General features: G+C 42.7%; 1 protein-coding gene across 3 annotated transcripts; it reads left to right on the top strand.

The window, feature by feature from the left end:
* Positions 1-588: 588 nt before the first annotated feature.
* Positions 589-14755, top strand: LOC147185777 (rho GTPase-activating protein 18-like). Of its 3 annotated transcripts, none has more exons than XM_086104462.1 (18): positions 589-699; positions 6136-6313; positions 7707-7830; positions 8267-8349; positions 8631-8780; positions 9134-9197; positions 9459-9577; positions 9806-9877; positions 9963-10056; positions 10360-10451; positions 10540-10617; positions 10710-10869; positions 11737-11819; positions 12443-12649; positions 12737-12871; positions 13629-13753; positions 13855-13910; positions 14077-14755. In XM_086104462.1, exons 1-18 carry the CDS (start codon positions 665-667, stop codon positions 14163-14165), a joined length of 1944 nt encoding a protein of 647 aa, XP_085960588.1. In that variant the 5' UTR covers positions 589-664; the 3' UTR covers positions 14166-14755. The 3 variants fall into 3 exon arrangements, with proteins under 3 accessions (XP_085960588.1, XP_085960586.1, XP_085960587.1); XM_086104460.1 differs by lacking the exon at positions 589-699 and adding an exon at positions 1284-1995; XM_086104461.1 differs by lacking the exon at positions 589-699 and adding an exon at positions 2031-5650.
* Positions 14756-15325: the final 570 nt, after the last annotated feature.

Below are 15325 nucleotides of genomic sequence, written 5' to 3'. Positions count from 1 at the left end.
TTCCCCCGCAGAAGTGCATTGTTTTTTTTTTTGTGTGTCCCCCCCCCTCTAAGTTGGTGCCAAAACACAAATAAATCGTTGTTGTGAAATCATAACCGCTGTGGTGACGAGTTCTAACCACCAAACTGCTGTGAAACCAAAATAGCAACGCAAAGGGGGACCAACACCGTCACAAGTCGGTGCAGAATGTTCATTTTTGGAATGTAAATCAGTGGCTTATTAAATTTGAGATTCCCCTGGATTAGGTCATACATCATCATCCAAGTTGTGCAATATTTTATACATTTCATCCATCCTGATAGTCGAACTGCAAAACCGCTTGTTATTTTTGGTTCCACGAGAAGATCAAACTAGTGTCGGGCAGCTCTCGGTATGATTCAGTCGTCTTCCACAGCACTTAGTGCGCTCTTAATGGTTGCGTAAAGATGGAAGGGAGCGAAGAGTGGAAAATTGAAAGGGAAAGAAAGGAGACGGGCAGAGCGAGAGAAGGGATGACATCGGATCAGAAAAGGGGGGAGGGGCAAGAAGCAGGACAATCTGATTGACCTCTCTGGCTAATCGACTTGTGTGTGTGTGCGTGCGCGTGTGTCTGTGTGTGTTGACATCATCCCGAGAAGGTCGTCTTCGGTGAGAGAGCCAGCACAGTTGGGCGCAGGCGGACAACATGGTGCCCAGACTGGCTTTGTACCTTCACCTCAGGTAAGTTGCACTTTTTCTCTATATGCGGATGCACTTGTGTTCAACCATTTTGGATCCTCGTTTTGCTTTGCTATTGTTCTGGTCATTTTTTCTTTGCTATGGCTGACGCATCTTCCTTGGTTTTGGCACCGTTTAGGAGGAATGCATGTCCAAATTGTGCAGGAGTGTCCTTTAAAAGTGGGGCGATTGCTTCACTCCTTACCTAATATGAATGTGAACGTCAACAGGCATCTTTCATGTACTGTATACACTTTGTACCCTCATAAACCTTTTTTTCCCTTTACACTGTAATCGGAAACGAGTAAAATATGTCAGTTCTTTTTAAGTTGTATCAATGAGGTTTAGAAATACGTTCTCTGTAAATTCTTAACGTTTTTTTAATTATATTGGTCAAAATGTGTTTAATGGAGATACAAGTCACAAAAGAAATTGCCTCCCTGCCAGGTAATTATAAATTAATATTTCATCCTATTCAGTTATTGTTTGGATGTAAGTAAACAATAAGCACACAAATAAAAGTGAAGAAAATAATGGGGAAGCGAATCGACAAAATATGAGAAAAATTAGCGAATGAAATATTTTACATTGACTAGTTTTAATTTTTCCTACTTTTGTAGTGAAATGTTTCGAAATCCCACTGGACCGAAATGCATCATTTCAAACCACGTGATCCATTCCAGCCCGTTCATTGGACAAGATGCGTTTGGTGCCGATGTAAATGCCGGACAAACAGTGCGAGGAGAACATTAGCTGCCAGGCAGTGGAAATTTAAAAAATCGAACTCTCTCCTTATCTCTGAATTGTATCGTAACATGACATCATGTATTATTTCAAGACTCGAATGTCGAGAACTGCAGCGCTGTGTCTTTCGGTTTGTATCCAACCGCGGCCGGCAGGGGTCACCCTGACTTCAAATTTGTATTTTGAGCTTCCAACCAATCCCGCTGGCGATCCAGCCCCCTTTTCACTCAACAACGTCCAGCCCATGTCTCGATGACACACTTGTATTCGAGTGGAAGACCAAGACGCTAAAGGGAAAAAGTTTGAGCAACACGATGCGTCGGTAGCGTTTAGCGCGGCTGGACTGCGTACACTCGCGATGGAGGGTCGCGCGGACGTCATATTGTTGGTAAAATAGATCCGAGAAGCAGCAGCAGCGGGGGAGAACATGAGTCGGCAGCAGGAGACCCAGGGAGTGGTCTTGACGGGTTACCACAGCAACGCGGAACTCTTGGCCCAGCCTGGACTGTCTATCGCGTGTCCTCCGAGTCGAGAGAACGACCCTCAGGCCACCAGGTGGGATTCGTGCTTACTTTCTTCTCCTTTAGCTGTAGCACCGTGTTACTGCTTGCTTATGGAACATCAGCAACAAGCATCATTTGGTGAGTCATTCGTCTTAACAGTTGACCGCAGCAACTTGTTAAAAGTTGCAAGACAGCAAGTCCTCTCCCCGCCTACTGCCTCGGGCAATGCATTTCCTTTGAAACTTCAGTATCAGCAACTTTTGTAATACACACTTGCCGCTTCAAGTTAGTTGCAAGGACAAAGATTGTCGAGCCACGATATCATAGAAAAAACAAATGTCTTGAGTCATGCGAATGGAATCTTCTTCAGGGTCAGGAAGGCTGTGTGGAATGCACATATTCACCCCCTGGAGTGTTGAGTGCAGAACATCCATCCATCCTTTATCCAAGCCACTTATCCTCACTAGGGGCTCTTAAAAGCACTCGATCCCTAAACATGGACCACATCACAGTCAGTTCTGTGCTCGAATCCCGGCTCAGGTTCTTCTGTGTGAAGTTTGCGTGTTCTCTCTTACAGATTCCTCCCACATTCCGAAACACTCATGTTAAAACTCATAGAAACCTCCAAACTGTTCACGCGTGTGAATGTGATTGGTTGGTTGATCACATTAGTTTGTGCAGATGTACCTAATAAAGTGGGCGGGGCGTATTATGAGCACGTCCCAATTATATCAAGCAGGCCGGTTCCAAGGTCATCTGTAAAGCTGTTAAATGAGTAACAACCAGTCTGCAGATATGTGACGTATAGTCATTGAGAAAACAATTTGGAGGTAAAATAGGCCCTGTAAATCACATGAGACCTCAGTTCAGTGAGCAGCAGTTACGGTAAACCTATTAAAAGACACCAAAACATACTTTAAAAAATATTCCATAATGCTTGTTCGCACTTAAAATTTTCCAGAAGAGGCCCAGCATGCTTGCTTCAATTTTTTTTTTTTGTAGCTCCCATTTGAAAGTTTTCAGGAAAGCAGACGCACAAAGCAAAAAAAAAAAAAAAGAATGAAACATTGCGCGTTTAAACACCAGAATGTTTAACCACACCGCATAATTTGGCTTGATCAAAGTCAGCCATCTTAAAACCTAAAATGCTATCAATTTTTCTGTAATTATTAACCCGCAAACAGCCACTACTTCAACGCATGGAGCAGCAACACAAACAGTGGCTGAAAAACAAAAACAAACAACATAGGCACCCATAAACTGGTCGGGTCTTGTGACCTCCGCGCATGCATTCATTCATGAATGCACCCATGTGTTCTGCTTCTTTCTTTGTTGTTGTCACTTGCTCATTGTTTGTGTCACATGATGATGCGTGCGATAAAGTATTCTTTTTTTTTTTTTTTTTCCGAGCAATGTTTATAACGACCATCCAGAGACTCTTATTTATAAATGACTTGTTTACGTGTAGCGGGCATGGAGCTGGCTTTGTGTGTGTATGTGCATGTGTGCGCACGCGCAGGCATATGTACACTCGTGTGTGTGTGTGTGTGTGTAACTGTACTGTAAACTCTTGAGCGAAAGTCCAAATGGCCACACCTGCTTTTTAGTGTGTGTTAACACTATGTGGAAGTTTTCGATCGCCATTCATTTCATTGTTTTAGTTGCGCCACAATGACGATTTTTACGACATTAGAATCCAAGTTGACCTCTCTTCATCCGAAAATGGAATGGAATCCTAATTCATGTCATTGCTAACCACGTGTATACGTGCCATGTTGTTATCTATAATGTCAAAATGACTGCCGTGGAAAATGAAAGAAATTAACAAAGCTAGCTCCAGTTTTGTATGTGGATGCATGTGTTCCAGATGACTTGTCCCTCTAACCAGCAAAAAAAAAAAAAAAAGCATCACATTACAGCCTGCCTTTGTCTTGCCTCCCACAGTACGTGCGCGGCGCGCTCGTGTGTGTGTGTGTGTGTGTGTGTCCTATTTTTGTGGTCATTGTTTCCTCTGGAAATGGCAAGATTGGCAGGGCAAGATTGGCAGAACATTTTTGCAGATGTCCAAGAACATGCCAGGAAGTTGAAGTTCAACTTTTAAACACTTAACATTTTTTACATTATCCTTGAAAATAAGTGGCCGACAGATGATTTGATCCTAGAAAAAAATAAATAAATCTGTCTGTACTATACATGCACATGTACTCTCCATAACAACCCAGGCTAAAACTTCCGCTCCTTTCCTATTGAGGCACGACTTTGTCGCCATCTTGTAGCTTCTCTGGGAGGTTTACAACAAGCACAAAAAAGATGTGAAAAGGTGAGGTTTTAAGTGAATAGTTAGATATAGGTTCAACGGGGAAAAAATTGATACCGTCGCGTTAGCTTGGATGTAGTGGAATGATGTCATAATGAGCAGACGTGCCAGTCTGTGTGTGTGTGTTACGGAAAGAAAGACAGGCGGTCTGTCTTCCAAGAGAGGACAGCTGGCACCTGTTCATCTGAACGGGAACAACAACACACACACACACACAATTCGTTCCAACCAGATTTGTTTTGTATTGAATCACATTAGCCAGTGCTGGTGTCCCTCATATTCTGACCCGTCGGTTTGCGAATGCCCCTCCTCGTCGTTTCCAAACGCCGTCACCTCAGCGGAAGTCTACAAACACACACTCGGGTCTTTGACGTGCACTCAAGTAACCCTTCGGGCACCTGTTTTTTTGGAGCGCTTGGGTAATGAAAGGAAGGCAAATGAGTGCATTTCCACATTTCAAAATAGCGCACTGCGTCACATAAAGAACAAGGGTGCAAATGTTCCCTGTGTGAGAAGAGGCCCTATTGTCTTTAACATCACGTCATTGACCACAAGTGTGTCGCGTTGCTTGAATGGACCATAAAACAATTGTTTTCTGTTTAATGGACAACAAAAAAAAAACATTAAGGTGAGAAATACAAAAAAAAAAAGAGGACAGAAAACGGTGTCCTCAGTCTTACGATGGTCCCAATGTCCGCGGTTTCGATGCATATATGCATACATACAATTCAATCGCCAATTTATTTCGCTAAAAAAAATAAATTATTGGGCCGTCATTGATTGAATTGGTATGACTCATTGGTTGTTCCTTTTATTAATACGGGATGTTAGTTGTTTTTTGTTGTTCAATGACGACATGCTGTGCGGCCTAATGGTGCCGTGAATCAGGAACGAGTGTCCGCTCTCGTCAATTTATTGTTTGGGTGGAGGATCTGAATCACTTCCCTGTGGACAAACTCGCACGTGTGTTTACGTGCTTTCTTTTTTTTTTACGTGTGCTTATGTACGATTTACGGCCATGTCAAACATTTATCTGTGTATTTTTTGTGGGGGCTTTTGATGAAGTTCAATGATTAACTCCCACTGTTTGCTCATGTTCTGATCGTCAGGTGGAACCGCCACTCTGGTCCACAAATCTCAACACGAAGACATTTTTGTCATTCCTGGCTAGGCCTGCGTTACATGAAACGGTTAAAAAGGGGGTCAGAATGCGCGTTGTCATGTAAGGTAGGAAGTCAAATCGGCAGTGGGGGGAGAAGCTGATAGGAGATCAGTAGAAGTAGAACAGCGGCTTGAGGACAAATCCAGTGGAAGGCCGAAGGAGCTTCGAGGCCAAGGTGAAGACTTACATGATGACAGGAGGGGCCAGATCGTTGCTTTGGGTTCAACTGTAGGTACACATCTCTTCATTTTTAACTGTCACAAATTCTACAAAAAACGTTTTTCTTTGTATTTTACTTATTGACAAACGACCTGGCCCATTTGTCCCTTTTCAAACGTTTTTCACATTCTGAAGCTTCTGACCTTATTTTGTGGTATCGCAACATACCATGCAACCAAATCATAACTGAGGAATGCGTGTTGGGAATATGTTGTGTCAAGCATGCAGTCCTGGTTTGTCACTTGTTACGAAACCGAAAAGCATACTGAGGTTATCTCTCTTTCTGTTGTGACCGTGAAAGGCTGCAATCTTTTATGAGGCGTGAGGTCTATCTATGTCATCACTGTGCGCAAAGTTTAAGCCAATTCTTTAAAAGTGACTATCGGTCCAGAGATCCCAAGTGACAGTTTGACCTCCTTAATCAGGATGAATGGTGTAGCTATGCTCAAGTACGGCCCCCCCACCCCCCAACTTGGTGTGTTTGTGTCTCGCAGCCGAAGGACGGGCCACTACAGCGTCCAGCAGAATCACGGCGCTCTTCCCGAGGACAACCCAAGTGCGGAGAGCCAGCAGCCCAGGCCTTCCGTGTGCTCCAACCCTGACTCCAGCCCCAGACGCAGTCCTCATACTAGGTTGCGACCGCGGCCGCCATGTCAACGCTGCAACTCCCAGGTATACGCTCTTGTGCCGAACCATAATCTGTACCTCTTTTAGTAGCACTGATCTAGCCCAGCGATGTGAGAAATCAGCAGTGGTTAGTTCAACTATTCCATCGATGTGTAGTGACAGAACAATACTGTATATGTTTCTGTGGAGTGAAAATAATAGGTTGAACTTGATTCGACATAATTATTTTAAAACGCAAACAGAAAAAAAAATATTATTAATCACTAAACATTTTTAAAGCCAATTTACCGTATTTTCCGCACTATGGCTACACAAAGGCGCTCTGGAATATAAGGCGCACCTTCAATGGATGGCCTATTTTAAAATTGTTTTCATATATAGGGCGCACCGCATTATAAGTTGCATAGAATAGAAGATACAATAGAGGCTGCGGTTGCATTATGCAAACACTAGATGGAGCTATGCTAAAGGGAAAACAATACAATACAGCTTTATTTATATAGAGCTTTCACAACTGCTGCAGCTGTAACAAAGCGCTTTACAGAACAGTTAAAACACTACGTCCAAGAAATCTGAATATTGATCCATTTTTAAGGCGCAACAAATTATAAGGCGCATTGTCGGCTTTTGAGAAAATTGAATGCTTTTGGGCGCGCCTTAATAGTGCGGAAAAGACCTTTATTCTCGCACTTCAGGTTTTTGAGATATTTTCATTTTAGATTTTTAAGTTTGATCGATAAAAGCTTGCAGAGAACATATTTTACTACACGTTGAAATTTATAAAAAATAATAATAAAAAAAATTCATATATATACTGTGTATATATATATATATATCCATCCATCCATTTTCCGAACCGCTTGATCCTCACTAGGGTCGCGGGGGTGCTGGAGCCTATCCCAGCCGTCTTCGGGCAGTAGGCGGGGGACACCCTGAATCAGTCGCCAGCCAATCGCAGGGCACACAGAGACGAACAACCATCCACGCCCACACTCACACCTAGGGACAATTTAGAGCGTCCAATCAGCCTGCCATGCATGTTTTTGGAATGTGGGAGGAAACCGGAGCACCCGGAGAAAACCCACGCAGGCCCGGGGAGAACATGCAAACTCCACACAGGGAGGCCGGAGCTGGAATCGAACCCGATACCTCTGCACTGTGAAGCCGACGTGCTAACCACTGGACTACCGGGCCGCCTTATATATATATATATATATATATATATATATATATATATATATAAACTTATATATATATATAAACTTATATATATATAAGTTTATATATATATATAAGTTCCGGCCTCCCTGTGTGGAGTTTGCATGTTCTCCCCGGGCCTGCGTGGGTTTTCTCCGGGTGCTATATATATATATATTTTTTTAATACAATTTTATAATTTATAGCATGGATGGATTTTCTTCTTGGAACCTTTTCGCAGGACTCCTTGGACGAGCTGGAGATGGATGACTACTGGAAGGAGGTGGAGAACATCAGTCGCTCCGTGGAGAAGGGGGGCGGCGAGGGTGGAAATGAGGAAGAGGAGCAGCAAAAACACCCCGACGGTGGGACGCGTGCTCAGCTACTACTTTTGTTTGTGGACATCCATGTTTTATTTTGGCACTTTTATGAGGGTTATTGCTCCCAGGAGCAAACACATTCTTCCAGATTAGTCCGAACTTCCTCTTACTGTATCTGTATGTTGTTCCTCTGGTCGTTTTTCAGAGCTGGCCCATTTGAAATTTCATAAAATTAGCACAGAGAGCTTAGCGATGGAGTTCCTTACTATTGAAAGTGGGGTCATTTTAATACGTACTTTGGTTGGTTCTATCACTCAAACTATTTATTTATTTATTTTAACATTCTGACATTCAGAACCCCGAAATGTCATATGTCAAATACTTATGTGTGACTAAGCTGCTGTCATGGAAAGATGTCTAATCGTGTAAAAAAAAAGAAGAAGTTCAGTTTGTCATATTTTTAATGGCCCGTGTTTTCCAGAAGGCGAGCAGGAGGAAGCGTGGCTCACGGAGGCGGGGCTAGCGCGATTGTTTGATGGTTCACTGGCAGCCGACCAGGAGCAGGTGTCAATCAAATCATCTCGCCCTCATTCGACCAGTTTATTATTCTCTTTCTGTTTCAACATGCACCATATGCACATCTACACACGCACACACACACACACACACACAAACAAAATAGCTGCTCAATTTCAAAATGTGAAACTCATATCATACCAATTCATTAAATTATGTTTTAAACCTAATTTCTACATTCAAATCATTTTGTCTGTCATTTCTGTACGATTTACCTGTACATCACGGAACAGTAATTTACTGAGCTCTTAATTTGTGGCGCTTGACAGGAAGAGGACAGTGCCGCGTTTCTTTCCACACTGACCCGAGCACAAGCGGCAGCAGTGGAGCGGCGGTTATCCTCGCTACACCAGACACTGCGACGGCGCAACCGGCAACACCTGCCCGACGTCCGGGATATATTTCGACTGCCCGAAAAGGTCGGGACACACTTGCAAACACACTCATTGCATTGTCATCATTAGTGTTAATATACATGTAAAGAACAAAATGGGGGCGGGGGCATGGAAATGATCCTTGTGGCACACCCATGTTAAGATGTGTTGAGTAAGTAGATAGACTTTCATGATCCGAAGTGTCCCCTGCCTCTCAGCATCTCGGATAGGCTCCAGCTAACCCGTGACATGATGACAAAGTTTACCATCTGTGATTTACTCTAAAGCGCTTCCAGTCAAATATTTACAATAGAATGTTTTAACAGAGAGGTTAATCTATAAACATAAAGAAGCGGGCACCAATCTTGAGCAGGATTCCGCATTTTGTCCCACCGCAGGACAAAGAGCCGCGTGAGGTCCAAAAGGGAAGTGAGAGCCCGCCAAGTGACGCCAGCTCAACCGGTAACACACAAACTAATGCATTACGGTCATTACTCAGCTCCACAACAAAAGTGTTCCACGCATACATAAACGTAGCACACAGCAGCCTTAATGTGATTGCTTTTAAGCGAGGGGAAAATTCTGAAATGTTCCCAAGCAACTCAAAAGTTGTTAGTAAAACATTTCAGATGTAATTGTGCCTCTTGACATACTCAGACACTTGTATTTACCGCACGACTTGTCTGGTAATGTTCCCGAAAATGTCCTCCTTCCGCCTGACAGAACCGGAGACGGTCATGAACGTGGACGTGGCGTTCTCGGAGCAGGCGCTCTCTTACAGGGACAACCAACCTCGCCTCATGGCCAAAATGAGCCCCAACTCGCCGGATGATAAGTTACCGGTGAGACAAGTGCTCTTTTCGATGCCGCTTTATCGTTGAGCTGCCACTGATGATACACGGGCTCAAACTGAAACACTGCGTTTACGAAACAACCTCATACTAAAACTCCTCGGGCCTTTTAATGGAGATTTACCGCGATAAGTGAGGGAACCCTGTATTTTAAAACAATGATTCACTTTGGGTGAAATTATTTTTCGATCCTAAATAAAAATATATTGTCCTCTCTAGAACTTCAGGCTTCTCAAAGATAAAACCGGTCAGACCAGAGTTGGGCATCTGTCTCCGCCGGATATGAAAAAGGTAGGTACCACCCCCCAAACGATGAAGCACACTCACGATTGAAACCATGCGAATATCATCATGTCGTCTTATTGCGTCCTACCAGGTACGAAGGTTCGCACTGGTGGAGATAACGGCTCTTTTCGACACGGGCGGCATCGATCTGAAAGCGCACAAGGCTGTCAAAGTGAAGACGAAAGGTACACCCGCACAAAATTAGATTTTACGCCGAGTCCAACGAAGTCTTGCAATTGTAGCTACCTTTGATGTTTTAATGGCCATGGATGGATAGCTGCCATCTTGGTAAATGATAGGACACATCCAACTAACTGGATTATTATGCAATTCAAAATTCAACTCTGGTGAATGAAATTCTCACCATCCTCCTCATTTGCTCAAAAATTGCACAAATACTGTACGGTATATCCACAAAAACAGCAACATTGAGCTCAATAGTATGTGGCTCTATTTCTTTGGTCTCTGTTTGTTTTTTTTTAATGTAGAAAGCGGTTTGTTTGGAGTTCCTCTCGTCACTTTATTGGATCAGGACCAGCGCAGGATAGCCGGTACCAAAGTGCCTTTCATCCTTCAGAGGGTGAGCACGCCCGCCTCCTTAATTCACTCTTCATGCGGATGGCATCTATCCGATGCGCACATGTTGGAACGTGTTCTGTCCTCTGTAGCTTATCAGTCATATCGAGGAGGACGGATTAGACACAGAGGGCCTGCTTCGAATCCCCGGCGCCGCCACAAGAGTCAAGGTAGACAATTGTAGTTGACATTTTTTACAAGCGACCATCAACACGCCGGTTTGGCCAAGCGTAACTCACCCGCCGGTTGTCCTGCGACTCAGTCTCTGTACCAGGAGCTGGAGTCTTGCTTCTACGACGGCACGTTCCCGTGGCACCAGCTGAAGCAGCACGACGCCGCCAGCCTCCTCAAGTTGTTCATCAGGGAGCTGCCGCACCCTCTGCTGACCGTCGAGTACCTCAACGCCTTCATCGCCGTCAACAGTACGCCCATACCAAACTACCGTATTGGCCCGAATATAAGACAGTGTTTTTTGCATTGAAATAAGACTGAAAAAGTGGGGCTCGTCTTATATTCGGGGTCTAGACGTTATACCCATTCACGACGCTAGATGGCGCCAGATATCATTGAAGCGAATGCTGAACTTGACTCCCCAGGCCAAAGCGAACCCCTGTCACGAAGAATAAACATAAAAATAGCGGTAGCACGAAGAAGAAAAATAAAAAATAACGGTAAGAAAGAAAAAAGAAGAAAATACTAGAAGAGATAACAGAAAATGGAGAAACGTAGCGACAATCTGGAGAAAAGTGGGTCGAAGATCGGCCAGGTTAACCGCCAGCTGAGGAGAAGTTATGGTGTAATTTACATTTTAAAAACCAGAAGCCAATCATTTACGAATGTGATTGCATTTACGTATTTAAATGTTCAGATTTTAAGATTTGAATGAGGAAAAATAACATGCGTTTTCTCTCAAATAAATTGTTATAATTATTTGTTTCAGATGTACTGTAATTATTTTCTGTATAAAAAATAATTTGGTGTTCAAAAAGTCTTTTTTTCAAATTTGAGTTTTGAAAAAGAGGGCGTCGTCTTATAATCAGGGCCGTGAGGTGGACGGAAGTATTGGGACATGGACGTATTTGTTCCTTTTCATGAGCTTCCTCCAAGGAGGTCAGGTGGGGGGGGGAGGGGGCTGGGACATAAAAATGGTCAAAGCGGACCTTCTTGAATCGCTCGATGAAATCGTACACCGGCACTCTCGTCCATATCTCGGACTGTATGGTTTCCCTCTGTATGAGCTTTACACAGTGCACATCCTCCTCCCTAACATGTGTTGTTGTTTATTTCAGAGCTGCCCACCAAGAAGCAGCAGCTGCAAGCGTTGAACCTGCTGGTCCTCATGCTTCCCGAAGCCAATCGGGATAGTTTGAAGGTAAAAACCATTGAAGGAGACGAGCTTTTCACAATGGAAAAAGGGAGGACAAACACACTGGTGGTGGTTCAAATCACACTGGGTTGTTTGTTTTGGGGGGGGGGGGGGGGGTTGTGGCTGTTACCTGAGCGACCGCAGCAGAACTATGTCATGAAACGAAGTTGTTGTTTTTTTTTTGTTTGTTTTTTGCACGATTGGAGACGTTTTGAGACTTTCTCTGTATCCAAGTTCCACAAATACCATATTGGTCGTGTTGTCTTTTTTATTTTTTATTTTTTTCTTTTCTCTTATTTATTTATTCATGTATTTTTTTATTTATTTTTTTTTTTTTTGCACGATTGGAGACTTTTTGAGACTTTCTCTGTATCCAAGTTCCACAAATACCATATCGGGTTGTCTTTTTTTTTTTCTTTTTTCTTTCACGATTGGAGACTTTGAGACTTTCTCTGAATCCAAGTTCCACAAATACCATATCGGGTTGTCTTTTTCTTTTTATTTATTTATTTTTTTTTTGCACGATTGGAGACTTTTTGAGACTTTCTCTGCATCCAAGTTCCACAAATATCATATCGGGTTGTTTATTTTTATTATTATTATTTTTTTTTTTAATTGTCCCTCATCAGGCACTCGTGGAGTTCTTCCAACGTGTGATCGAGCACCAAGCCAAGAACAAAATGACCCTGAACAATGTCTCGGTCGTCATGGCGCCCAATATCTTCATGTTCAAAGGCTGTCGCTCAAAGGTCACGGAGCAGCAGGAGTTCTCCATGGCGACCGGCACCGCCAACATTGTACGGCTGCTCATTAGATACCAGAACCTCCTGTGGACTGTAAGACTCCAAATCACCTTTAGTGTGTTGACCACTTTTCCTGTACGTCAATTTGTATTTTGTGGGGGGGGGGGGGGGGGGTATTAGATCCCCAAGTTCATCCTGACGCAGGTCCGACAGCAAAACATGGAGAGCCAGCGCAAGCAGAACAAAGAGCGAGCCATGCGAAAGCTGCTGAAGAAAATCACCACAGACAAACCGCCGGAGAGGGCCGCCCCTGAGGTAACTTACTGCATAAAATGGCCCGCCAGTTATAATAATGTCATCGTCGGAAAAGTTCTGATTAAATATATTGAAAGAAAAAAATATTACTAGAATCACTTCAAAAATATAGTTGTGTTTAAAATAGAGAATTGTAATATTGTATATACAGTATGTCAAAGGAAAAACATTTACAAATCGAAATACTGTCTATACGAACAATTGTTTTGAAGGGCACAATGTCAATAATTGGCGAATTGTTTTTGATCGATTGAAATGAATGCATTCCCTCAAAATTGAGCTTTGATGAGCTTTGAGTTATAAGAGCAAAATAAACCTTTAAGTACAGGTAACCTAAATGTAGAGTAGTGGAGAACAGTGTCATCTAGTGGAAATGAATCGGAATGTACTAGTGATCGTTTAAAAAAAAAAAAAAAAGTTTGAGACGAAATTCTTTGTGTTCCCGTCATGTAACCGTGAAGTTGAACGAGATTCTCCATATTTTTTCATTTTATTATTCAATTTCATTTGGTATTAAATGTATTTTAATCGTTGAATTTAATGTGTTGGTGTATCGTATTATTTTATTAACATTCAATTTTATGGCATACTACCTTTTTTTAATTAATTTGTTTTTTTTTTGTTTTTGTTTTTTTACTAACTACGTTTTAGAAAAAATATATATATATTTATTTATATATCAACTTGTATCGCCTATAGAAGCGTTTTTTTAGTGTCAACAGGACAAGGCCTTCACCATTTCTTTTTGTTTGCCAAGCCCGAGAGCGCGCAGGGATTCATCCGCGTGCAGGCACCGCAGTTCAGCAAAGTGTCCATGGTCCTGCAGCTCACCGAAGACCTGCAGGCGGCCGACGTGCTCACGCGCTTTCTCAGCCAGGACAGGTCCTGACTCCGCTTCACATTCCATCTCACTTGGGTGGCCAAACCGCCGACAACTACGTTACTCACTGCGACTTACCGGTACTTTCTTTGTGCATGCATAGCGCTGTGGAAGTGAAGCGAGAGGACTTGCGTCTCTATGAGATTGGTGGAAACATCAGTAAGTCCAACTACTGTTGTACTCGCGTTTAAATGCGAGGGAAGCTCAAGTATCCACTTTAATAGACAATACACACATCCATTCTTCCATTTTTTTTATCAATCTATATTTTCTATTCTATTCCTTCCCTCCAATTAAATTGTTTGCCTTTATTGCCCCTTCCCAGAGGAGAGGTGTCTGGATTGGGAAACCTTCATGAAGGACCTCTTCCAGCTCAACCCCGCAGCCGAGTGGGTCATCAAAGCGGCACAGTGAAAAGGCTCCACTCCATCATAGTTCTTCAACCAGTTGTCTGCTACCCGCACAGTCCCACCCCTAAAGCCTTTTAAACCACTTGAAGTGTTCGGACTGGGTGCATGTATTTGATTTAAAAAATGACACTTGGTTTATATCCCGTGAAATGTTCATATTTAAAGCAGATTTGTAACCACTAGTTGTCCTCTTCACTGCCTGGATGGTACTCAAAAGGTTGTGGATGGTTTTGAGCAATGACCTGCATAATCTCATAAGCAGTGAGTTTGAACCCCCCCCCCCCCCCCAAAAAAAAAAAACAATTACGCCACAAATAAGTAATCCCCCATCCTGTGTTCTTATTGCTTGTTCGGCTGCCTTCTTCAGACTGCATACAAAGTGGCCGCACTGCAGTGCAGTTTTTGTATGCCACTTTTGATTGTGTACAGTTTTCACAGCCTGCGCCTTTCCAAAGCTGTGATGTTTGTGAGCCTTGTATTACTTGGTTTACTGTGATTTAAAAAAAAAAAAAAGAAAAAAAAAGATTTTTTTCCTGATAACTGCTTTTCGAATGACCACTACGACAGCATGTTAATAAACTTAAAAGTTAACTACTATTGTGTTAAGTTTGTGAATTAGTAGTTACGTTTTTTTTGGGGGGGGGTGGCTTTGCCTTCCTGATCTCTTTACCCTTGTCTTCTCAGACCTGTTGTAAATGTATCTTCCCATACTTCCTTTCATTTCATCCCTTTGTGGCCTAAGCCTGCTTTTCTGCCTGCCTCCCCGCTTTCCTCCCCCCTCTGACCTGCTTTTCTCCCTTCCTTATTTTTACTAGACCCTCTTTTTAGTTTCCATAACACTCTTATTTATTCTGCTTCAGAATCCACTTTTTGTTCTTGACTCAAATTATTTGCCATTATTCACGGTACGCGTTTTGTCCTAACGATATTTAAAAATATTTTTAAAGTATTTTTTTTTAAACTGACTACAGATGTTCAACAGTTCGTGAAAGTATTTGACATGTCTTAATCGATGGTGTCAAATCCTCTTACCCCACTTCCTGTTTTGGTCTAACTCATTTTTATTATTTTGTTGCCCTCTGCTGGCTACTCAACAATCTACGTGTAGGTGATAAAATGCCAAAGAGTACACGTGTCACTTACCTTGGCGGCGCATGAAAAAAA

Source organism: Hippocampus guttulatus, chromosome 23 (assembly GCF_054856545.1).
Source record: "Hippocampus guttulatus isolate MCC_2025c chromosome 23, RoL_Hgut_1.0, whole genome shotgun sequence".
Taxonomy (NCBI): domain Eukaryota; kingdom Metazoa; phylum Chordata; class Actinopteri; order Syngnathiformes; family Syngnathidae; genus Hippocampus; species Hippocampus guttulatus.
Note: the sequence above shows the minus strand (reverse complement) of the source record. Positions and strands in the feature narration are given on the sequence as shown.